We start from the raw sequence: 26,486 nt of genomic DNA, 5'->3' as shown, positions 1-26,486 counted from the left end.
CCTGTGTGAGGTGCATGGTACCTGTTGATATCATACCATTACTAATTATGTAATTATGTTAAATTTTTACCTTTTTAAAGACTCTTGACATTTAGAATTATATTTCAGAAACCAACCTGTAAACCTGTGGGGGGAAAAAACCAAGAGAAGAAAAGGAATTTTAGATTTAGTCTTGCCTGCCTATGAGGGAATTTAGAAGAATTAAATGACTTCACTCATTTCTGAGAATAACATGATGAGAGATTTTAAAAATGTAAGTTCTTTATCTTTGAGCAATACATACTGAAATATTTCTGGATGAAATGTTATGTCTGGGATTTGTTTCATAATAATTTGGAGGCAGTGTGGGGTATAGATGAAACAGAATTGTCCTAGAGTTGATTGTTGAAACTAGGTGATGGGTACATTGGAACTTGTATTGTTCTACTTTTGTATATATTTGAGGTTTTTCTATAAGAAGAAGCTTTTAAAAATGTAAGTTTTATCCTCTCCTGCTTTTGATTAGTGGACGTTTTGGATTGTTAAATTTTTTTAAAAGAAATTCAATATACAAGTAAGATTGGACTTTAATTTTGGTGTCAAAATCCCCTGTGATGTTTGGGTTAGTGAGCGTTGCTCGTAGTAACAGCTTGGACAGGGTGTGAATACTTAGTTGTTTCACAAGTGTCAAGAGGATTTTATGATTCTGTGAAAACCTTGAAGATGGATTTTGACTCTTTAGACTATTTCCCTGCTTTATCACCTGTAATATGAAAAAGGTAGTTGATAAATTTCAGAGAATAGCCAGTCACACCAAACTCCAGTGAAGTGTTCTTGGGTTTTTCTGCGTATGAAGTGGAAAGCTAGATACATTTTTTTTATAGATGCTGTTGGTGCTTAAATTTTGGCAGCCCAGTTTGGGCAAAGGGATTGTAAAAGCTCAAGAACTTGAGAGACGAGAGGAGTTGAACAAGTTTCTTTGAGTAGAACTGTATTTAGTTAAATAAGTCAAATAGCACTTTTTTGGTATTGGGTGGTCTGTAAGAGAAGTAGGTACGTGTTCATATTTCCAAGAAGCTTCCAGATTTGTTGGGGGTATTTAAAGCAGACAGATGGAGCAATAATCAACAGTATAAACCAGTGTGTAATTGGTAATATAAATCAATGTAATGTTACTAATTGCATGATACAGATAATTGTGTAGAGGTTCAGAGGAGGGGAAGATCAAAGAGGGCTCCAGTTGTTAGGGAAGACTTGACAGAGAAGGGAGAACTTCAGTGGAGGAATCTAGATTTGTACAGATAGAGAGATGAGGGGAAGATGTTTACTAACAAGGCAAAAGGCAGTCTAAGTGAGAATAGAGGCAGCCTATCCAGGAGACAGTTTAATAGCCTAGCATTTCCCAAAAAATAGTTTGTGAGATATTAATAGGTATTAAATAAGTTACGAAAGTTCTCATTAGTATATTCAAGTTTTTAAGAAACCTCTAACCGTTTAAGTAAAGGAAGCAGCATCCTTTTTCTTCTTTAGATTATACATCTCTAGAGAGTAGTGTTTCATTGGGTTAATTGTGAGAAACACTTTGGGAAGTGCTGTAGTAGCATGAATAGAAGGCTGGGATGTTGTTTGGGGACTAGTGGCTGACAGGACACGTTTGGGTAAGAGAGTGGAGAGCACTGAACACTACTGGTGAAGATTTTAATATTTTTAGCTTAAAGAGCCCTTGAAGATTTTTGAACAGACAAATAATATGAATAAATCTGTGCTTGGAAGACGTACTTCACGAATAGATTGAAATGGGATGAAACTAGCACTAAAGAAGGTAGGAGGCTATTTCAGTTATACTGGGATAAAGTAAAGAAGTAAGAATGCTAGACATTTCAAAAGAATGAATCCGCCATATTTGGTGATTAGCCATCAGGAGTAAAAGAGGAGTCCTTTGTTTTAAAAAAGGCCATATTGTTGGCAGCGTTGGGAAGGGATACTGATCTGGGGAGACAAAGGGATACCGGTTTTAATGGATTGAATTTGTGGTGCTAGGTTGGAATGACTGTTCGTAGTAGAGATAGGGGATGGATCTCAGGACACAAGACTGGAATTCTGTGGAATAGAGGTGAAAGACATGATTGAAATCATGAGAGCAGATAAACTGAAGAATAAAAGAGTTATAAAAAGTAGTTTGGGGGATGGGGACTATAAATTAATTAGCTACCCTGTTAGCACCAATAAAACATGCAGAAAAACTTGTACATTTTCTACCATTTCTAAGATATTCTTTTAGGATTATAAAGTTTTAGTGGGTAATATATTTCTTTGGGTAGCAGGCAAACAGGTATTTCTTCTTCTGACATCTGGCATCGGAAAGTTTAGTTTGGATGCGGTAGATATTTTTGGTTTTGGTTGTTTTGTTGCTTGGGATTTGGCTTTGTCTTATTGGTTGTTTTCTCTCAGAAAAGCATCTACATAGATTGCTTATCAGTTCTAGATATTATCCCCTCTGCTTTATTTAAAAGAGCTTATTTTATCCTAGACTCATAAGTTAGAACATCCAACTTCAAAACAAAGATTTTGTAGGGAGGAATTAACTGCTGTATGAAACCAATTCACATATATACCAGTACATTTATTCCCTACGCAAAATTTGCTGTTTTATTTATATAAGCCCCTCCTTGTGATGCTTTTTTGTTGCCTACCACTTATACCTCACTGGGATACTCGTTAATTCCCAGTACCTCATATAATCCAGCCATTATCTTGGGTCCTCTAATATGCTGAAATTCTTTTTTTGGATGCTTAAATGAAGGGGGAATAGAATGTAAGCATTTATTTTTAGAAGAAAGGGGTTCCAGCCTTAGACCTGTGAAGTTAAAGCTTTAGGCTTTGACTACCTTATATTTTGGATAAATAAATAGGCAATTGATTTTTATGTTTTATAGTAGTAAATGGCAAAAAGTTAACTTATAAAGGCAGTAAGGAAATCTTTTTGAAAAATAGTAAAAATATCTTTAGTTTTGATTAACATTAATTCCCTCTTCATTTTCCTCTCTTTCACCACACTTTTGAGGAATAAATGTGGCTTTTCCCCTCCCATTTAATTTTCTTTCAGCCTATACTTGTTTCAGCAGCAGCAGCATTTGTAAAGGCTTGGTAAGAGAAGTTTAAAGAGGTTTTGAAGTACTTGTTTGCAGTGAAGTAAAGGGAATAGTATTTGAGCTCTATTCACATCTTTTCAATTGCTTTTACCAAATCTTCAGAAACTTTGTTAAAGAAAAAATTATGTTCCATAGTAAAGAAACTACACATCTTAGAGTTCCTATTTCAAGTAGCTAGTAGTAGAAGTAGTTTACTCTACCACTTGATCATGTTATTTGCTTTTTGAAGTAGGTGTATATTGGGAAGAAAAGGTAAGTTTAAAAGATACAATTCCTTGAAGACATAATTTGAAAGTTTTAAATTGTGATTTAAAAAGTGAATATGGTAGGGGCCGGCCCAGTGGTGTACTGGTTAGGTTTGCACACTCCGCTTCGATGGCCTGGGGTTCGCAGGTTTGGATCCTGGCCACGGACCCACACACTGCTCATCAAGCCATGCTGTGGCGGCGTCCCACATACAAAAAATAGAGAAAGATGGGCACAGATGTTAGCTCAGGGCCAATCTTCCTGACCAAAAAAAAAAAAAACAACAGAATATGGTGGTCATTAGTGCTATCTACCTAATATTTCTGATTTTCTCTCTGGGCAAAACCAAGTTGAAGATAGCTCTGTAGCTTGCTTTGGCCAGTAAAATATGCTATCGTGACTACTCTACCAGTCTTGATCCCTAAGTGAGGAAAGCGTGCGGTACACCTTCAGCTGACCTGTGATGGGCATGAATAAAAAAATAACCCTTTGTTTTAAGCCACTGAGATTTCAGGGTTTGCTTACTACTGCAGCTTAATTTTGCCCTGCGTGGTCTAATATGGTAGCCACTAGATCCGTGATGCTGTTAAGCACTTGAAATGTGGCTAGACTGAATGGAGATGTGATTAAGGGTAAAATACAAACTGGATTTTAAGATTTAGTATGAGAAGAAAGAATGTAAAATATCTTAATTTCTATATTGATTTCAGGTTGAAATTAATTATTTTGGGTATATTGGGTTAAATGAAATATGTTATTATTAATTTCACTGTTTCTTTTTAGCTTTTTAATGTGGCTACTAGAAAATTTAAAATTACGTATGTGACTTGCATTATAATTTTTATTGGGCAGCGCTTATGTAGCCTATCCTGACTAAAATCAAAATTGGTAGGAAGAATAGGGTGCTCTAACAAAAATCCTCAAATGTGGCATTGGCTCAAGCATCAGGCAGCAAGGAAACTGATATTAGAGGCTGGGAAGATGCAGTGCAGAAAAGCATTTGGTAAAACTTGCTGCAGTAACTTGGAAGGCAAGTAGTGTACCTAATGCACTTGTAGCTTTAGAGAACGAGATTGGAAAGCAAATTGTATTTTAGCTACTTTTGGCTCCGTTTGACAAGATAGAAGAAAGAGATGAGCTAGAAAATGATTGGCTGGTTTGCAAGTAGGAATGAGAAACAGTAAAGAGAGTCCAGAAATTTGGGGATTTGTAGGGTTGGAAGGAGCAACTGCTTCTCACCTTGATAAGAAAGAGATGAAACTGAGAAGCCTTTTGAGCAGATAATTAAAATTCAGTCTTATGGGCACTGGCCCTGTGGCGTAGTGGTAAAGTCCAGTGCACTCCACTTTGGTGGCCCCGGTTCACGGGTTTGGATCCTGGGCACAGACCTACACCGCTTGTCAAGCCATGCTGTGGCAGCAACCCTCATACAAAGTGGAGGAAGATTGGCACAGATGTTAGCTCAGGGCTAATCTTCCTCAAGCAAAAAAAAAGAGGAGGAGTGGCAGCAGATGTTAGCTCAGAGGGAATCTTCCTCACCAAAAAAAAAAAAAAAATTTAGTCTTATGGCAAGGATCCAGTCAATCAAGGTTATGACCGTCATTCATTGTTGTTGTTGTTTCTTTGTGTGTGAGGAAGATTAGCCCTGAGCTAACATCCGAAGCCAGTCCTCCTCTTTTTGCTGAGGAAGATTGGCCCTGGGCTAACATCCGTGCCCATCTTCCTCTATTTTATATGGGACACTGCCACAGCATGGCTTGACAAGCGGTGTATATCCGTGCGCGCCTGGGCTCTGAACCTGCGAACCCTGGGCCCCGGGCGCTGAAACGGAGTGTGCGCACCTAACCACTATGCCACCAGGCTGGCCCCTTATTGTTTTTTTTTTAAAGTTATTTTATTGAGGTCATATTGGCTTATAACATTGTGTAAATTTCAGGTGTACATTATTATATTCCAGTTTCTGTCTAGATTGCATCATCTTCACCACCGATAGTCTAGTTTTTATCTGTCACCATACGTATGTGCCGCTTTACCCCTTTTGCCTTCCCCCCACTCCCTTCCTGTCTGGTAACCACCCATCTGTTCTCCTTATCTATGTGTTTATCTTCCACATATGTCACTCTCATTGTTAACACTTTTGAATATATTAAGGTGACACAGTAAAGGTCTAAGGGAGTGGTCCCTTTCAATTGGCTTAGGGAAGAGACTGAAGGTGTGGATGCCGTACTAGAGCCAGGTAAGCCCAAGGTACCCACAATTAAGTAGAGAGAAATAGACACACAGTCTCCTGGGGCAAGAAGGCAAAGAAATGTAGTAAATCTAAGAGACATATCTAGGAAAAAAGCTGTGGTTCTGGATATTGGCGCTTGGAACTGGCTAGAATCAAACAGATAAGAAACCTTCTAAGTTTTTTAGGGAGTTGTGCAGCCATAGAAGCCACAGGCATTGAAAAAAGTATAACTGCTTGAGGTTTAATATTCTTGGTCTCCACCCCCTAACATGCTACCAGCAGGCTGAGAATTCTACTTAGCTGAGGAGGCACACTCTCTGTGTCCAGTTCACTTGTGGTGGAGGAGGATGACAGACAAGGAAAAGTCTCCAAGAGGCAAAGAGAACACTGGACTGAGAAACTCCTCCCACTGATCATCAGTCAGAGCATCCCCTGCCCCCAGAGCAGAGAGCCCCTGCACTATCTGTTTAGCTGAGTTTGTGAATTACTGTGAACCATTGACTGGGGTGTCTGTTGTTCCTCCTCTTTTGAACGGGAGTGTTTTTTTATGGTTATACTTAGCTTGTTCTGTCATTGTGTATTGCATCTGTGAAGGGAGGTAGATAACTTGTTGTTTTAGTTAATAGGTCTCTATGAAGGGGGCCTGTATCTGGACCTGATAGAGAGGTTATTTCCACATCATCCACAGATCCTGGCCTTTGAGTTTAATGCTCTAAACTAGATGGGATTACTGGGTTATCTTCTGCAGGGCGGGGACCAGGGGTATTCCCCATGTGGAAAGAAGAGTAAATTGAGTATTTCACCAGCAGGGGGTACTTGAGAGTCATGACTCTTTATTTATAAATAGTCCACTTCTCTTCTAAGCGCGTGATAGGATTGCCATTTCCTGTCATTTTTGAAGTCAGGCATGGCCATGTGACTTATTGTGGCCAATAATATGTGAGTGAAAGTTTAAGAGCAGGATGTGATTTACCACACTCCCTTTTACCTTCCTTTGAAAGGCAATCTTGGAAGCATGTGTCAAGTGGAGCCTGGGTTCCTGAGGGACTGTGATGAGCAGGTCTCCCTTGCCAGCCCAAAATGGACATGTAAAATTAGTGAGAAATAAACTTTTGTAGTGTCAAGCCATTGAGTTTTGGGGATTGTTTGTTACTGTAGCACAACCTCACTGTCCTGATTAATATGTTAGGTTATAATTTTAGTCACAGTAGGTGCTCAATAAATGTTTGAATTGAATACATTGAAATTTGAGAGCAAAAGAAAATGTACAAATTCTGGACTGCCAAGATACAGCTTTTTGGCTTATATTCTTTGTAATAGCCAGCCCATAAATTGACTAATACATATATAGCCCTCTACTATAGGTAATATGGCAGAGATTATGTAGGTAGAAGACACAGGAAAAAATAGAAAGCAATGCAACTTGTAACATTATAACTAGAAATAACTTCAAAGCTATACGTAGGTGTGGTTTACTGGATCATTTAAAGCATTGTTTCCTATTTCTGGTGATAGCAACTCAAATTAAGATTGTTGAGAATCCAAAGAAAGTCTTGTGAATAATCCTTAGAAAAAATAATATGCATTTCTAACACAGGATTAAGGAAGGAGAGTCATTTTCGTTTTGTTTAAAGGGAATATTTTTTTTAAATGAGAGAGTGGGGGAAAATCCCCAAATGGTTATTTTTTCTAGCTGTAGCAGCAGTGGCAGCAACATCAGTTTTAGTCTAGTGCTAAAGTAGAACTTTTTCCTCAAACGAAGTCTTAGGTAGAACCGCAATGTGTAAAACTGATCTTATGGGGCTGCTCTGATTTATATGAGGACCTGGGACCCCATATATTTATCTTCTCTGCTGACACTTACAGTGTCCTTTAAGGAAACAGTTTGAAAGTTTTTATGCAGGAGCGGGTATAGCCACTGTAGCCATCTTCATTCTTTGAGGTTTGGGGTTTCTTAAGAGAAGCTCGGATTCTTTGTTTATGCCTAATTTTTCCAATATTTATATACAGTTGTAACTATCCTGGCTAATTTTCAAGTTAAGACTGGCTTGGAAGATACACATTAGAAGGGATGATGGGTCTGGTGGCCTGGGAGTTGGGGAATGGAGAGAGTTGATATCACCAGAAGTTGGGAAGAAAGCAAGAAATCAAAAACTAGGATTCTGGACGTTTTTAGTGCAGTGTTCTAGGGCTTGTCTAATACTGTAAATTATTTTTAATAATTGTAGTCATTAGACAAAGATTAAAAATAATATTCTGAGCTTCCTGCCAAAGAAAGTAGGTAAATGTGTAATTAGTTCTGAAGAGATTTCCATTCAAAATATGGTAACCTATAGTTATCTGATAAACTACCATCCTAAACAACTCATGTCCTGAAGTTTTTTTTTCTTCTTCTTCTTCTTCTCCTTTTTTTTTTGTTTTTTGGCTGAGGAAGATTCGCCGTGAGCTAACATGTGTTGCCAATTTTCCTCTATTTTGTATGTGGGTCGCTGCCACAGCATGGCTGCTAACAAGTGGTGTAGGGGACTGCCTGGGAACTGAACCTGGGCCATGGAAGCAGAGCATGCTGAACTTAACCACTAGGCCACGGAGCCAGACCCCCTGAAGTTTTTGATGTATGTTTGAAGTGATATGCAAATAATTAAACATTGAAGTAGTGGATAATAGTCTTTTTCAGTGTTTAATTTTTTATTTTATTTATTTTATTTTTTAATTTATTTTCCCCCAAAGCCCCAGTAGATAGTTGTGTGTTATAGCTGCGCATCCTTCTAGTTGCTGTATGTGGGACACGGCCTCAGCATGGCCGGAGAAGCAGTTCGTCGGTGCGCGCCTGGGATCCGAACCTAGGCCGCCAGTAGCAAAGCACGCGCACTTAACCGCTAAGCCACGGGGCTGGCCCTCAGTGTTTAATTTTTAAAAAACTTTTTATAATTAAAACTTAATGAAAAGTATCCCAGGTTATTTAAATTTGAGAAAATGAGTTTATATTATGCCATATACTATTGTCATTTTATTTCAACAAATTATGATATATGTAGTATCTAAAAAGCATAAGTAAAATCTGTTCCGTCGTGGTTATTTTTTTAAAGAGTATCTTAAGAGATGACTGCAAACCATCCAATTTGGAAGAGCGTTTTCCTGCAACATGAAATTAGAATGAATTAGTACTAGAATTAATGTAGAGTTATTTTTTGCATTCTTGGTGAGTAACATAAACATATATATATGTGAACCTGGAAGAAGATATGTTTATCTGCTGGGTAGATGATATGAAAACTGAGAATAGGATTGTTGAGAGGTGAGGTTAAAAAATCATATACAACTTATTGCTATTTTTGTATATTTGCCCCCTTGGTCTTACTAGACTAAAGAAGATGACTTATTATTTTTTTTTTTTTTAAAGCGTTTTCTCAAGTACTTAGACTAAGAAGGTCTTTGCTTATTCCAATGATAGAAAGTTTAGAAGATTAGGTGATAGGGAGGGTAAACTACTGTAGGATCCAGTTTATATTCTGGTCATAATTTGTTTTGAATCAAGAGCAATATTATATCTCCTGGTTTAAATACTTAACATTCATAATATATGACTTCTGATTGTCTTTAGTTGTCTCTAAACATTGAATCTGCTCTTAGGATGAATGTTTGGTACTGTCAGGATTTGAATAGTGAGAGTTCTGAGAGCTGCTTGTAACAAATCACTTCCTTGCTGTTTCTTAGATAGCAGTCAGGGATTATTGGGAACTATCGTCTTTTTTGGTATTTTTTTTAACTTGGTGTGGTGGAGGAAAACAACTTTTTCTTTTTTAAAAAACTTGATATAGTAGCTTTTTTTTTTTTTAGTGAGGAAGATCAGCCCTGAGCTAACATCCATGCCACTCCTCCTCTCTCTCTCTCTCTTTTTGTTTTGCTGAGGAAGACCGGCCCTGAGCTAACATGTATTGCCAATCCTCCTTTTTTTCCCCCTGCTTTTCTCCCCAGAGCCCCAGTAGATAGTTGTATGTCATAGTTGCACATGCTTCTAGTTGCTGTATGTGGGATGCCGCCTCAGCATGGCCAGACAAGTGGTGCGTCAGTGCACGCCCGGGATCCAAACTGGGGCCACCAGTAGTGGAGCGCGAGCGCTTAACCGCTAAGCCACGGGGCCGGCCCCTTGATAGTAGCTTTAAAGTAGTCTTTTTTTTTTATCTGAAGGAGTAGGAAAGCTAGTCTCTAAAGCTTATGGGGGAAGGGAGGAGCCTTAGGAAAGAGTACTGTTTGCAATAATATCTTATATTGATCTGTATTCATAGTTATTCTAAACTTCTTACCTGTGACATTGAAGATTTGGTCTGTGAGTTTCCTAAAATAAGAAGTCCTGTGTGCGAGTGGGAAGCAACAAGGAGATTTTCCCAGATTTTTTTTATTATGGTAAAAAACACATAATGTTAAATTTACCATCCTAACTGTTGTTAAGTGTACAGTTCAGTAGTGTTAAGCATATTCACACTGTTGTCCAACTGATCTCTAGAACTTTTCATCTTGCAAAACTGAAAGTGTACCCATTCATCCTCTTCCCTGTCCCTGCCCCTTAGCAACCACTTTTCTACTTTCTGTTTCTATGATTTTGACAACTCTTAAATACTTCATATTGGTAGAATCATACTGCATTTGTCCTTTTTTGACTGGTTTATTTCACTTAGCATAATGTTCTCAAAGTTCATCCATGGTGTAGCAAGTGACATGATTTCCTTCTTTAGTAAGGCTACACAATATTCCATTGTATGTATATACAACATTTTCTTTATTCTCCCCCAATTTTTTTTTTGTGTGTGTGGAAGATTGACGCTGAGCTAACATCTGTTGCCAATCTTCCTCTTTTTTTCTTTTTTTCTCCCTAAAGCCCCCAGTACGTAGTTGTATCTCCTAGTTGTAGGTCCTTCTAGTTCTTCTATGTGGGACGCTGCCTCAGCGTGATTCGATGAGTGGTGAGTAGGTCCGTGCCCACAATCCGAACCAGTGAACTCCGGGCTGCTGAAATTCTGGCTGGTCTAAGAATTAAATTGACAGAGACAGATTAACAGGAGAAAAACAAACAAAAGTTTAACAACTTGTATACATGGGAGAAACCTAGGAAAACCGAGTAATTTGCCAAAACGGCCAAAGCTCTAACTTTAAATACCATCCTCAGCTAAAGACAGAAGAAGGTGTGGGGGGTAGGGATAGTCAGGGACTTCAGAGGGAAGGAAGGCAGTTCACAGGTAGGTGAAAAGGAGCAAATGTTAGGAAAACAAGTGTTTGGCCACACAGAAACAGAAGAACAGAGGGGAGCCCCAAGACAGGCTTTTCTAGGTACCCCCCCCCCCCACCATCTACTGCGTAGTTTATGTTATGTTAAGGTAACAGCTCGCTTCCTGAAACAGGTTATTTTTCATGTGAATTCTTCAGGCATTTGGGGGGGTGGGTAACAGGAAAAACTGACTCTTTTGTTTCTTAAAAATAATCAGCCTAAAATAATCCCCTCATTATAGCTATGTGTGTATATCCTATAAAAGCCTGTATTGTCTAGATTTAGTAGGAAGAATAATTCTTTTAATGTATAATCTTCAGTTGGATAGAAAAGCTTTGAAGAGAATTTGGAAAACTGCTATAAAAAAAATAGAAGGGGGTTTGAGAAAGATTAGAAAAGATGAAATTAAAGATTAACTTTAAACGGGGGGGAGGGGAGCAGTCGTAGAAGAGTAATGATCCAAATCTAAGGAGATAGGGTTTGTGGGGAAGAGATTGCTTAATGTTAAAGCAGGGAATATATATATATAAAATATATATATATATATATTTAAAATCCATATATATGTATTATATTTGCTAAAGGAATAAAATTTGGTTTTATATATGTATATAATATAATAATAATTAAGACATGTATATTATATATAATCTATATTTATATAGATTATATTTGGTAAAGGAATAAAATTTGGTTTTAAAACTTTCTCCTGAAGTGTTAACTTCTTTTGATTAGACTAAGGAAGTTATATTTTTAGGAATCCATGTCTATAATTTAGCACTATCTCCTAGAAAGAAAAACTGAGAAAAAAAAGACTTTTGGTAGCTTTGAAATGTCCATTGGAATCTGAAAGTTATGAATGTGAAAATCTAATTAAAATAATATTTGAGATCTTTCAAGATTATCCTGTAATTCTGTTGAGGTGATTTTTATGGCAGGTGAAACTGATTAAAGGGAAAATGTAAACAAAATAAACTTTCAGAATCAAATGAAGTAATTTCATCAGTGCTTAAAAAAATTGAAGGCAGAGAATATGAAAGCCTTTGATAAGAACAACAAAATCCTAATGATAGGCTATTGATAAAGGAGAATGTCTCATTTTATCAAGAGTACTGTAATTTATATTTATCTAGTCTCAGTTATTTAAATTAAATATGCATATTCTAGACTTGATAAACCAGTTAAGAATTTATCTTAAATATTCTATTAGCTCTATTGATAAATAATTAGCAGTTAGTTTTAGGAGGAAGCATTTAGCATTTTCTTCTGGTAATATTTTTAATAGAAATCTAGGCGTGCCCTGAGTTATTAATGCTTAACTAATATTGATTATACAGATTGCCATTGGTATCTTCACTTATTCCATGTCAGCTGTGTTTGTGTTACATAGGACATGCCTGCTCACTCCCTCACGTTTTTGTGTGCTTTTAGCTTGCTGCTGCATATTGCTGTTTATATATGTTTGGGTTAAATGGATTTATATTTTCTGGTTTTAACTGAATAAACATTCAGAGTGGACAAGCTTTAATATTCATGTATAGAAACCGTGGACTAAATAGAAAAAAAAAACAAGTTATCACTGAACAACAAGAAAAGGGCAGAGTAGACACTATCTGCTATTGATAACATCGAAACTCACCCTAAATATTTTGTTGTGACATATTATCTAATACTGAGCTATTGCAATTAACAATACAGTTAAAATTATCTTATTTATCTGTTAAAATATTTCATAATCAGAATAGTATTATGTGTATATGCTTGATTTATGGGATGCATGTTCAAAACTTTACTAATAGGTCAAGCAATCAGGAAGATTTGGAGACGACTGGCTTCATCCTCTTCCTAATCTACGAAAGCAGCCAAACTCTTAGACGTCAACAGTGCTATTTAGTGGTGGCTGTGGGAAGCTGATTTCATCTAAACCCTCACCACCACACTCCTGTACCCCAGGAGATTGTGCTTCTATCACATTCTCTCTCCTTTTTTGGTATTTCTCTACTTAAAGTGTACTAATAATATGTTAAGCTATATCTTTCTATAATTTTGTGTTTGTCCATTGGTTATGTAAGAAAATTAGTCTTCATAATCATTGTGTGTGTGTGTGTGTATATATATAGTTCATCATTTAAACTGTTTCTCTCTCTTTTCCTTCAACTCTTGCCCAGGTGTGCAGGAAATTTTTTTCATTTATATATGTCCCTTTTGCAAACTTGTTTTATTGGAGTATGCCTTGAAAATAACCATAATCATGGGACAAAGATACTGTTAGTCATATACCAGGCCAGATTAAAAGGAAATTTAAAGATTTTGAGGTAGAGAGTAGACGTAATTAAAAAACAGTGCTGTTTATGAAATTCTTAAATGTGCATGCAAATCTTGAGAATTTCTGTTTCCATTGCTTACATTTTTTGCATTTAAACTGGTTTTTCCTTAAGCACCAAAAGTCAAGTTTAAATTAGCATATTCACTTTTTACATTGCTAGTGTATATTATACAGGTATTGCTTTCAGTTATAAAGGTTAGTTTACACTGTTTCAGGTACTCGTATGTGTTAAATCTACCTTTGTGGGCTAGTTTAGGAACTTCAGCACCATTTTTATAATGTTTGCTTTCCCAGCAAAACTCTTGGAAAGAGTTGTATATACTTTGTTTCCAATTTATTTCCTTCCATTCTCTTGAATCTACTCTGGGCAGGGTTGTATCTTCACTTCTCTACTGAAACAGCTCTTCTCAAGATCACCAGTGATTACCTGATTGTTACATCCAAAAGTCATTTCTCAGTCCTTGTTTTACTTGACTTATCAAGCATTTGACACTTATGATTATGTTCTTCTTGAAGTGACTTTTTCACTTGGCTTCTCGATTCCAATTTCCTTCTTTCTTACTGGCTGATTCTTTTTAATCTCCTGTACTTGTTAACTTTGAAATACCCCAAGATTTCCTCCTCTCTCTACACACCATTCCAAGTGAATCAGTAACCAAGTGTATATACTTACGATGCCCAAGTTTGTGTCTGCAGGCCATACTTTTACCTGAACTCCAGACCCATCAGCTGCCTGATCAGCAGCATTGTTTGGATATTTCATAGGCACCTCAAAACTTTCATATCCAAAAATGGGCCTCTGATTGGTACCCCTCTCCCACAATCTTTTCTACCTCCAGTCTACCCTATCTCAGTTAATTAATGGCAACTCCATCTCTCTAGTTGCTTAGGACAAAACCTTGGAATTGTCTTGAACTCCTTTCTTGTTCCCACACCTCACATAAAACTGTTATCAAATGTGTTAGCAAATGTCTTTGACTCTGCCTACAGAATATTCCTGACTGACCAATCCTTACCACTTCCTCATCAACACTGTAGTTTTAGGCCACTATCATCATTTGCTTTGATAATTTAGCATCCTTTTAATTTAATTAATCTCTTTACTTCTGCCCTTGCCTCCCAGCAGTCTCTTTAATACAGCATCCAGAGTGATCCTAGATTTATTTTAATAAAATGTAATTTAAATTATATCACCCCTCTACTCTTAATCCCTCAGTGGCTTCTCTTACTCTGAATAAAATGTAAAGTCCTTATAATGGCCTACAAGGTTGTACACAGTGTATAACATCATATATAATTTTATCCCTCCCCTTCACATTTTTACCTCTCTGATCTTATTACTTTACTGTTCTTCCTACGCATTCATTCCATTCTAGCCACATAGGCCTCCTTGCTTTTCCCTGAACACACCAAGCATACATCCAACTTGCTTTTCCTTCTGCCTGGAATACTTGCCCCCACCTTGATTGCTCCTTTGCCTCCCTCAGTGTCAAATGTCACCATATCAGCAAAGCTTTCTCCGACCGCTCTATTTAAAATAGCAAGTACTTCCCTCCTTTCACTTCCTGTCCCTCTTGACCCTGCTTTTTCCTCATAACACTTCACCACCACCTAAAATACAATGTATTTACTTGTGTGTTTGGTTTTCTCCCAAGTAAAAAGTAAACTTGATAAAGGCACAAACTTAACTCTTGTTAACTGTTTTATCCTTAGAACCTAGAACAGTGATGGGCACATTGTCGTCACTCACATATTTGTTGAGTGAATAACATTATATTCTAAACTTAAAATTGTGGATCTAATTTTTGGAGCACAGTCATCTTAAGGTTTTTTTTGTTTTTGTTTTTGTTTTTAATTCCTTTGGTGGGATAAGGGGGCTAGTTGATTATATAGGAACTAGAGATGAAACCGCAACAAAAGAAGTTGATTGTCTGTCTTTACCAGACTTCCTGAGTAATCTTCTATAGATTCTAATAATCGTTATGTTGCAGTATAATATACATTCAGAAAAACGTGCAGATCATATGTGTATAAATTGATGAATTTTTACAAAATGAGTGCACAGGAAAAATTACCACCCAGATTAAGAAATGGAATATTACCAGCAACCCAGAAATCTCTACCCAGTCATTACCCCTCTTAAAGGTAGGCGGTCACCACAGAATAGTTTTGCCTGTTGTTTTGAGCTTTATATAAGTTGAAGAGAGAGAGAGAGAGAGTGTGTGTTGGGTGTGTGTGTGACTTTTTTAATTTAAAATATGTTTGTGACATTCGTTCCTGTTGTTGCATATAAGTTGTTGATTTTCATTGTCTTAACATATTCCATTGTATGAGTGAATATATCGTGATTGATCTATTCCAGTATTAGTGGCTATTTGAGTTGTTTCCAGTTTAGGATGAATTTTTGTACTTCAATGTGTATGCATTTCTGTTGGAGTGAAATGTCTTGGGTTATAGAGTTTACATAGGTTCAGCTTTAGAAGATCAAAAGGTTTTCCAAAGTTGTTACGCTGATTTACATGCCCACCAGCAGTGTGGGAGAGTGTCAGTTGTTCTACTACTTTGCCAACAATTGTCCTGGTCTATTTTAAAAATTTTAACCATCTTGGTGGGTGTGTGGGATATCACATGATTTTAATTTTAATTTTGCTGATATCGAATAATATTGAATACCTTTTCATACTTTTATGGGCCCTTTTAATGAATTATTACTTCCCCTTCTCCTGAGCTTTATGAACAGTAGATTTCTAAGAATAACTAGGTACCACGTAGGACACTAATACAGCACAGTAAAAAATATTTTCCTATCATCTACACTAAGATATTGAGGAAGATGTAAATTTGACTGCCTAGTACTGAAGACTTATTTTTAAGGTGTCTGTATTAAATTGGTATGTTCTTGGCAAAGGGGAATTATTTAGGATTTATTAGATTAATTAATTTATGATTAAGATTCTAAAATATCCCAGATGTGTTTGAGCAAGTAAAATGATTAAAAATGGATGTGACACTTGTTGGGCAATTAATTTATTGTCTTGAGTGAGCACTTTGTGGTCCTGTCCATATGAACTGACTCCTAATCTTATAAAAATCTTCTCTTTATGTATTATTTGCAGATAGAAGGAACATAGAAGAGTAGAGGGCGAAGTCTTCAGGTAGATTATTACCTATATTAGAAGTTCCTCCTTAGGGAAGATTTGTTCATTTAGTCAGATTGTGTTTTCTGAGCACTTTTGAGAGAAGCATTCATTATCTAAAAGGATGTATGAGCCAGTGAATCTGACATTTGAACTAGTCTTGAAGGAAAGGTGGAGGTTAGTTAGATGGAAAATGAAAGAGGTAGAAAACAGTCCAGGCAAGAGGTGCATACAAGGGTGTGACATTGAGAAGGACATGTGTTATGAAAATGATGAGAATTTCAGTGTTTTATTACTGAAGTTGGAAGAGCAGGTTTGGGCCAGATTGAGAGCGTTCTTGAATACCAAGTTAATAAATTTGGACTTCATACTGTATAAAATAGAGAATTAGTGCAAGTATTGAAACAGGAAAGTGATGCCATTAGGTTTTTAATTTAATTTAATTTTTTTTTTATTTTTTACTTTTTATTTTTAAAAGATTTTATTTATTTATTTATTTTCCCCCAAAGCCCCAGTAGATAGTTGTATGTCATAGCTGCACATCCTTCTAGTTGCTGTATGTGGGATGCGGCCTCAGCATGGCCAGAGAAGCAGTGCGTCGGTGTGCGCCTGGGATCCGAACCTGGGCTGCTAGCAGTGGAGAGCGCGCACCCAACTGCCAAGCCACGGGGCCGGCCCCCCATTAGGTTTTTATTTAGGAAAAAAGTTCTGGAAGATGTGTAGAAGATGGATTGGCAAAAGAGAGAGATGAGAGGCTGGGAATGGACTGAGGAGACTCACCTGAAGTTGATAGTTTGAGCAATTAGGTGGCTTGTAATGCTAGTAACTTTAAGAGGGATACAAGAAGATTTGGTGGGTGGACAAGTTGTGTTCAATTTGGACATGTCAAGTTCTGTGTACCTATGTTATATTCAATAAGAAAGAAAATTAGGTTGTAAGTTTTCTTTGTCCATGACACATTTTTAAGCATATTTTATATGTTCCAGTAAGAGAATTAGCAATAGGAGCAGGAATGTCCTATAATATCTTTATTCCCACAGTCAGGTTGCATGTCATTATTGCCCTCTTTCATCATTTGCTTTTTTTTGTTCTCTATGTTGTCTTTAAATTTTTCTTCAGTCTCTCTAGACTTGTTTATCCATTCTTTTTTTTTGTTTTATAATTTTATTTATTTATTTATTTATTTCCCCAAAGCCCCAGTAGATAGTTCTTATGTCATAGCTGCACATCCTTCTAGTTGCTGTATGTGGGACGTGGCCCCAGCATGGCTGGAGAAGCAGTGTGTCGGTGCACGCCCGGGATCTGAACCCCAGGCCGCCAGCAGCGGAGCACGCGCACTTAACTGCTAAGCCACGGGGCCGGCCCTTGTTTATCCATTCTTGATATTAGTATTTTGTCCTTTTTTCTGCTGTCTTGTCACAAATGTAATATGAGCAGCTTTAAAAACATCTGATAAAATTTCTCATTTTATGGACTTAAAATTTACCCAACTCTGGAAATGTGATACCCATATGCTATGTCTTTTATTTAATTTGTAAAAGCTAGTACTGTGCACTATTTGTGCAAGTACTTAAATGTTTTATCATAATGATTTGGGTGGACGCCTGATTATAAAGGAACAGAGGTCAAGTCTCATGTTGTGTATCTGGAGGAATTTTATACATATCTAATTCTTGCTTGATCCTTTCACTGAGGAAGTAGAAACCAATTTACCCGTTAATTTCCAGCCATCAAATTCTCTCTGTATCTGAGGTCTACCACAGTTAGTGGCATGTAGTAGCTAACTATTGGATTAAATGAATGCCTGTTATCTCCTCTTCTTTGTGTAATACAGGAAGAGGTGGCTGTGCTCCATCAGCTAAACCTGTAAGTGCTGTGGATCATCATACCTTCCTGACTTCTTAGGGACTTCTCCCCTGTGTTTTCAACCTCTCTCTCTGTAGTGAATCTTTCTCATAAGCATTTAAACATGTTCAGGTCTTTCCTGTCTTTAAAAACAAGGCAAAACACTCTCTCTCCCTAAGTCTCTTCTTTGGTCCACTTACTGCCATGTTTCTGTCTCTCTCTCAAGCCAGACTTCCTGAAAAATTTTGTCTATTCTTGTTATTAAACACTTTCTCACTTCTTGCCCAGTTACTTATTTTCTTTCTTGATTTATCTGCAGTATTTAATATTGAACTTGAAACACATTCTTTCTTTTCTTTAATATAGCACATTTTTCTGATGCTCCTTTCCTTTGCAGATTCTTCCTCTTCTGCCTTTTCTTTAAATGTTTGTATTCATCATAGTCAACTTTCTCTTCTCATTCTACTCATAGTCCTTGAGTGATCTAACCTACTTCTTTGGATGGACTCTATCACTGTATATCTCCTGATAACTTCCATATCTCTAGCACACTCCTCTCTTTCTGAGCTCCAGACCTGTAGGTCCAGCTTCTTTACTTTTATGTCTCACAAGCAGTTCTGACTCCATGACCTTCAACCTTGAACTCATTAACTGGCCTTCTTTACCTCCACCTGGACCTTCTCCAGTATATCCTATCTCAGTGAAGGGCACCACCATCTACCCTGTTGGCCAGGCTAGAATCCCCTCTTTTCCCATGTTTTCTCCTGATTCTTGGTTGTGGTTATTCTGATAAAATAAACTAGTTTTAAACCCTTTGAGGTATTTTCCTGGCTGATGGTTATTATTACAGTACATTAATACAGTATAAATTCAGGAGTTATTAGGCACATTTGATTGTTTAGGTTACTTTTGCCCCAATTATTAGTGACTAATATAGATCTAAAAATAATAAATTTCCATTAAGAGTTTTAATTTACATAAATCAAAATAAAAATTTGTGGGACTGTATGTTTTACCAAAGATGGTAATATTCAGTGTGCTAAATCATATATTGTTTCTTAAAAAAGAAGCCATTTCTGAGATGGAAAAACCTCTTGCTTTCACATAGAAAATGATGTTTTATCATTGTCGATATAAATAAAGATGTTTGGCTCTGCTGAGAAAATAACATAACTTCCTTCCATATCCATCCACTCTTCCTCACCATTGCATGCTCATTTTGTTTCCCAGTCTGGTTTATAACAAAACTCCTTGAAAATAGAAACTCTCTCTCATACTTCTGTACCTCTTTCTACAATGATGTTGTGGCCATTATAGATATTTTAGTAATGATTGACTTTAAAGCTTAAGTTTGTGAGTAACAGTTTCAAGTGAATGACACCTTCTTTTGCATTCACGTAGTACCTACAGATAGACATAAATGATACAGGTTTGTGAAGGAGGTTTAAGGCATTAGAATTTGTTCCAATCTGAACTGACCATTGGATTTATTGACTAACTGAACAAGTATAATTGAAGTTTCAGATTATTTATGACTCAGCTTGCTCAAAAAAAAATTACTTGTTTTTCTTAATGAGTCTTTTAAAAAGCAAGCTCTCATGATGGCTTTATTCCCTTTTTGGCTTAATATCTGATATTTAGAATAAAATAGATTGCTTTGAAAGAATGTCACAAGAAGGAGCAATGATTATGCTCCACAAACATGATTTTTGACTTTTACGCAGTATTCATTTTACCTTAGAGAGGCTCAGATCTCATGCTATCTTTTTGGGCCAGTGGGCTGCTTCTCATCTGTATTTGTTTTTTTCCTTTAGATATTAGGATCAAGGAAGAAGAACCTGATCCTGAAGAGTGGCAGCTCAGTGGTGATTCTACATTGAATACCAATGATCTAACACACTTAAGAGTACAGGTGGTAGATGAAGAAGGGGACCAACAACAAGAACGAAAAAGATTTCGGAGGGTAGCTTGCACCTGTCCCAACTGTAAAGAAGGTGGTGGGAGGTATGCATACATGAAACATACTCTTACTTTTTTTTTTCAAGCCTGCTAATATCATCACCCTAATTTTTGAAATACTGCATGTCATGTCACTTAATTATGGGAAATTATTCATTACATGATCATTTCGTGTGTGTGTCTGTATGTGTGTGGCAGAAAAAGTTAGAGAACAAAACATGTGAAATCGAATTTTCAGATCTAAATGCCTTTTTTAAAACTAAAATTACTTAGTTTGCTTAAAAAAAAGACAAAAACAGTGTAACAGATGCCATTTTACAGGCCCATATCAGAAATTAGCCTATTTGCAAACCAGCAATGGGATTCAAGATAAAAAGTTGATTCTTAGCTTGAGAATAGCAGTTATATAAAAACAAGAAGTTCAGAAATAGTTGATAAACATAAGCATTTTCCATTTTCAACAGAAATGAATAATAAGCCTTAATGATGGAACTTTTGAAAAATCAGAACTATAATATTTCAATTCAGTGTTTTTAAAAATAACATTAAGATAGAATAACATGACGGGAATAAACTCAAAACAGATCACTAATTATATTAAATGTGAATGGATTAAGCTTAATAATTAAGACTTAGATCATATTTTTAAAATACAAAATGCAGCCTTATGTTGATTATAAGGAACATCTCAAATAAACTGGCACAGAAATGTTGAAGATAAAGGAGTGGAAAAAAATTTATTAGGCAAATGATAACAGAAAGCTTGGATAGCAATATTAATGTCAGACAAAGTAGGATTAAAGTGAAAATCATCAAATAGATAGGGATATATTTCTTAATAATATAAAGTTTTCACCAAGAAGATTAAAAGTCATGATACCTTTTCCCCATAGCTTTGAAATATATAGAGTAAAAACTGATAGAACTCTAAAGACATACTAACCAAATAAATCCCCAGTCATAGTGAAAGCCCTTAACACACCTCTCTTAGAAATGCACTGTTTAAATAGACAAAAAATACTATTAATACAGTTAATGGGCTTGATCTAATAGAGCCTTTCTGTCTGCCTTTGTGTTGGTCTCATTGGTTGACTTGCAAACTGGCCAGCCCATTTGCAATAACAGTAATGACTAATAACTACTAACATCGAGAGCTTAATGTGTTCTAGACAGTCTTATAAGTGAGGCATTGAGAGGTTGAGTGACTCTTACAAGCACACACAGCTGGGATTTGGACCCAGTTTCTTACTCCAGAGCCTTAACCACTATACTATACTGCCTCCCAAGTGTATTTGCTTCTGCATCTGATCCTTAGATATTTGTATTTACTGGCAATTATTTAATTGTTTGAGATTTTATTTATTCTTTGAAATGTTTTGGTTAATTTAAATAAGTGTGAAATTCTGGTTAGGCAGTAACTTTTCTGAAATTTACTCTCATTTTTAGAGGAACTTTAAAGATAAATTGTTCGTGAAAACCAAATCTAATTGAGGGTCAAGGCCTAGCCTATGTTTTACTTATCCTTTTCTTTAAAATGAAAATCTTTTAAATTTATGTTATTAAACTAATACATGCTTATAAAAATTCAGAAATATAGAGTAGTATTAAAAGAATACCAAAATCCTATCCTACTTAAAGATAACCACTGTAACATTTTTGTATATATCGTTCCAGACTTTATGTATATTTTAAAGTAGAATCATCTTATTCTCACTGTTTTACATGTTTACTCTTCTAATTTGAAAATTTTTGTTATCATATTTCTAGGTCTATATAGAGTCTGCATCAGTTTTTTATGGCTGTATAGTATTCTATTGTATGGATGTATAAGAATTTAACATCTTTTTTTGGAATTTATTGTCATTCTAATCCTTACACATACATCTTTGCACATTTGTCTGATTATTTCATCATTATAAGTTGGCAGAAGTGGAATTGTTGGATCAAAGGGGATTATCTGCTAGAAAGGCTGTATCAATTTTGTACTCCCACTAGTGGTGTGTAAGAATACCTGCTTTCCCACACCCTTGCCAACAGTGGATTTTATCATTTTCAAAATCCTTTTAAAGTCTGACAGATGAAAAATAATACCTCAATACTGGTTTATGTAGTATATTTTTTGTTAGTTTGTGAGATTGAACATTGTTTTGTATGTTATTTTACTATTTTAAGATTTCTTTTGTGAGTTATGTCTTTTGTGAATCTGTTAATTTGTGTGTTTAACTCTCATATGTGCAGATATTTTTTTCAGTTTTACATTGCCTTTCAATTTTATCAGTGGTTTGCAAAACACATTATTACACAAGTAGAGTCCCATCACTTAAAGTTTGCAAATGTTTTTTTAAGCACAAAATTTTTAGTTGGTCAGTCTTTGTGAGATGCGTTGTTATGCTATTAAACGTTTCCCCTATCCTGAGGATTATAAAAATACTTATATTTTTTCTATAACTTTTGTGAGTTCACTTTTTAATAACTTATTCTAAGCAATCAAAATTGAAGTTCTTCAGAAAAAAACTGTATTTTTTCTTAGAGCTCATTTGAACAAAATTCAACTAGTATATATGATAGGCACAAATGTATCATTGACAATTGCTGCATCTAGTTAATAGAAGCATAACATATATACTAGTAAATGCAAAACATTCCAGAGTGTTCTGCAAAGGTGAAATAAGTGATACTTTAAAAATTTTAGAATATTGGCCTTTTTTTACTCAGCCATATTCTTTTAAAAAATATACGTGTAAGTGGCATCTTTAGAGAAGTAAATTTTGTTTGTTTACCCTTTTGAGCAAGGTGTAAAATTAAATATAAAAAAAACTGTATTCATTTGGGCATTTAGCCAATGTTTATTAAGCAGAACCAGCCTTCAGAAACTTTTTAGTCTAGTAGAAGCAAATAATTTTAATAAAGTAAGATAAATTCTAAAGGCATTATTGTTATGTAGATTTTGTGTGGATTAAACATCAATCCATATTTTAAAAATTATTTTGCAAAATCGGTTTTCTCCTGTCAGCATTTCAGTTTGTGTCCTGTTTTTCCTGTCCTAAGCAAAAGAAAAACTCAGTTTGCTTTTCTTAATTCCTCTACCCAGAATTTAGCTTTATTTATTCTGTGTTACTCTATCTCGGCATTATTAAATTATTGGGAACACTTTAGGCAGTTAAGAATAGAAACGTAAAATTGTTAGTTTTTCTAGGTTTTATAATAGGTATTAGTGGTGTGATTATGTAAATCAAGAAGAAAACTTATGGCTGAATCTTTTATTATCTCAAGTTTCTTGAGAAATTCACTTCAGTCCTCTTTCTTCATGTCATATACCATAAATCCCTATCTAGCATATCTAGATCTTGCCTTGAATAAAATTTCCTTTTTAAATAGAAACTTGGACCCAGGTATTGGGCTTTTCCCTTAAATTAAAATATATTTGTGTGCCCCTGTCCCAGTTTTTTTCTTTCTTAGATACTTGTCCCATTTTCAAACAATGAGTATTTCTCATTTCCTTATAATTCAATTGAAAATGTCTTTCACTAGCTTCCTGGTTCTTTGGGAACGCAGATTTGTTGCTGTAATATGTTATAATCTTGTGCTTTGTTAGTGCTCTCAAGCTAGATTTTGCTAGTAAAATGACAGTTGTGAGTTTATAAAAAAGCACATTGATTCACCTGAGTAGTAGCTTAGAAGAGAGGCAAGAAATAATGAGTACAAGAGTGACCTGAATTGGGTTCTCTGTGAAATTGCTATGGTGAACACAATATGTAAAATTGGTTTGTACACCAATAACCAGAAGCATTGCTCTTTTTCTTAGGGCCATTTAGGAATAAAATAAATTTAAAAAGCTAAACTAAATGGAAACAGTATTGCCTTGGTAAAGGCTTTGGCATTGCAAGTGAACCAGAAAAACCTGTTTTCACTCAGCTCAGCTCTTTGAAGAGAGTTGTAGAAATTGGGGGTGGACTGGAGCAGAAACTAGAATTGTTTTAGATTATGACATCCTTGCCCTTGAGACAACAGCATGACTCCTCCTTGTCTTTACTTATGCTATTCCTCTGCCTGGAATGCCTTCCCTCCTTTCTATCTAAATCCTACCCACCTCCTCCATGAAGTCTTCTCTAACTACTGGAGCCCACATTGATGTCTCCCTGTTCAGAACACCTATGGCATCTAACAGCCAGCACTGCACCGTTTAGCACTGTTTGTCCTATGGCAATTTCACATGCTACTGAGTGTGAGTACATTAAAATATAAATGTGGGGAAATATGCATTTTTCCAGTAAAATTTGAAAAATGATAGGTATATTATATACAGGAGGATTTACAGGCTTATGGAAGGTTTACAGGCTATACCTAGACTGTGAAATTGGGGGAGGAGGGGAAGTTGAGGGGTCTTAAATGTACCTTTTTCTAACTTCAGAGAAATTTTATGAAGTTTATGTAATATAATTTTGACAATCAGTGAGTCTAAAATGTCATGTTTTTTATAAATTCATTTATTTTTATTCAGTTAATAGCCTAATTTTTTTTTTAAAGCTTGAGTAATAACATTTTCTTTAGTGTTTAATACTATTTGAATATCAGTTCTAGAATCAAAAAAGGTTTCTTCTTGCTTATGCTAAGATACCTGTGTTCACCCCAGTAAGCACATATCTCCCAAACCCTGTTCTTGATATCAAATAGTGAAATATAACAAATGTCAAATTTTGTGATGTGGAGAAACTATTTTATCTTTGATGTATAATTTTAGGTATCTTTGCATGGTTAATAAGGGAATTTTAACTGTAAAGATAATTTTGATTTATATTTATTTCATATAGTGCTAAGGGAGCTAAGACAATAGCTTTGTCCAGATTTTTTTTTTATTTTCTCTAAGCCAGTGTGTATTCAGAGTGTGATCACACAAATATATGAGTAAATATGTTTACATCATGTTAATTTAAAGTCTGCTTAAGGTGCCTATCTACCTTTTAATTGTACCTGTGATTAGTTATGCATTCATTCTTGGTTTATTTACTTCTTAAATTAGCTGATGCCACGACTTTGAATAGACTATTTAGTTTCCTATACAACTAACTTAATTGGATTGGGCCTATGCATAGAATTTGTTAATGGTTCTGACAGAATAATAAATACCTTTATTATGCATTCTTTATGTATGACATGTCTTTTTAAATTATATAATTCTTGAGCATATTTACATTTGGAACAGTAATCACATTAATTCTAGAGTAAAATTAATGTATAAAACTTACATGTTTGAGACATATAAATTTTTATCTAAATTGATTTTAAATGGTCTTGGTTTCTGATTGACTACATGGTGATAATGTCTTCTATTTGAAATTCAGTATGGGGATGTATGATATAAGTAGTAATGTCCATTTGAATATTTTCATATAAGATATATTATTCTGTGTATGTTTTTTAGAGGTACCAATCTTGGGAAAAAGAAGCAACACATTTGTCATATACCAGGATGTGGTAAAGTCTATGGGAAGACCTCACATCTGAGAGCTCATCTGCGTTGGCATTCTGGGGAGCGCCCTTTTGTTTGTAACTGGTTGCTCTGTGGTAAAAGATTTACTCGAAGTGATGAATTACAGAGGCACAGAAGAACACATACAGGTTACTAATATTTACTTTTAACAGACAAAAATGAATTATAGGGCTACATACTACTTTGAAATCTTTTTTTAGTGTACCTTACTGAACTGAATCTTTTAAAATATGACCAATTACATCAGATTTTTATCTTCAAAACTAATTTAAAAACACTAATTCCAAACAAGCCAGTATTTTGTAAAAGAACATTTTTATGTAGACTTTACTTAACTTTTTTGTTTTCTTTTGACATTGTTGAATGTCTTAAGCCACATTTATGTTATTATTGTTTATGTTAACATTTTAAATTAGTTGTCTGCTTTTCCTCTTGATCTATCTTATTCTTTCTTCTTCCTCCTTAACACTATAATAAAGAATAATTCCTTTTCATCTGATAAATTCAGGTATTTCATCTTTTCTTTTGTTTTAATATCTGTGAGGTAAGCAAAAGAATTTTCATTGAGGAATAACCAAGGCTTTGTTGATGTCAAGACTCATTTAATTGTTTTTACATAATGTTGTGTGGTGGTTATATGAAATGGACCTAGCAATAACCCAAACTGAATCCTAACTTAATATAACTTAGAGTTGTCTCCTGTTACCATGAAATAATTAAGGTGTTTGTCAGTCTGTGCTCAACACTGAAGAAGTGAAAAATACATACAGTCCCTAGAGAGCTTAGAAGGAAGAAAGAAGCATAGTGAAATGGAGGACAATATGGATTTTGGAGTCTCCTAGATCTGAATTGAAA

The 26,486-nt window shown here is 35.5% G+C and overlaps 1 protein-coding gene across 2 annotated transcripts in view; it reads left to right on the top strand.

The window, feature by feature from the left end:
• Positions 1 to 26,486, top strand: part of SP3 (Sp3 transcription factor) — a 53,985-nt gene that overhangs the window by 23,464 nt on the left and 4,035 nt on the right. For both annotated transcript variants that reach the window (XM_058549277.1, XM_058549276.1), the window contains 2 exons: positions 19,996 to 20,185; positions 25,563 to 25,759. In XM_058549277.1, coding sequence (XP_058405260.1) covers positions 19,996 to 20,185; positions 25,563 to 25,759 — 387 coding nt within the window. The remainder of the gene's footprint in view (positions 1 to 19,995; positions 20,186 to 25,562; positions 25,760 to 26,486) is intronic.

Source organism: Diceros bicornis, chromosome 10, assembly GCF_020826845.1.
Source record: "Diceros bicornis minor isolate mBicDic1 chromosome 10, mDicBic1.mat.cur, whole genome shotgun sequence".
NCBI lineage: Eukaryota > Metazoa > Chordata > Mammalia > Perissodactyla > Rhinocerotidae > Diceros > Diceros bicornis.
Note: the sequence above shows the minus strand (reverse complement) of the source record. Positions and strands in the feature narration are given on the sequence as shown.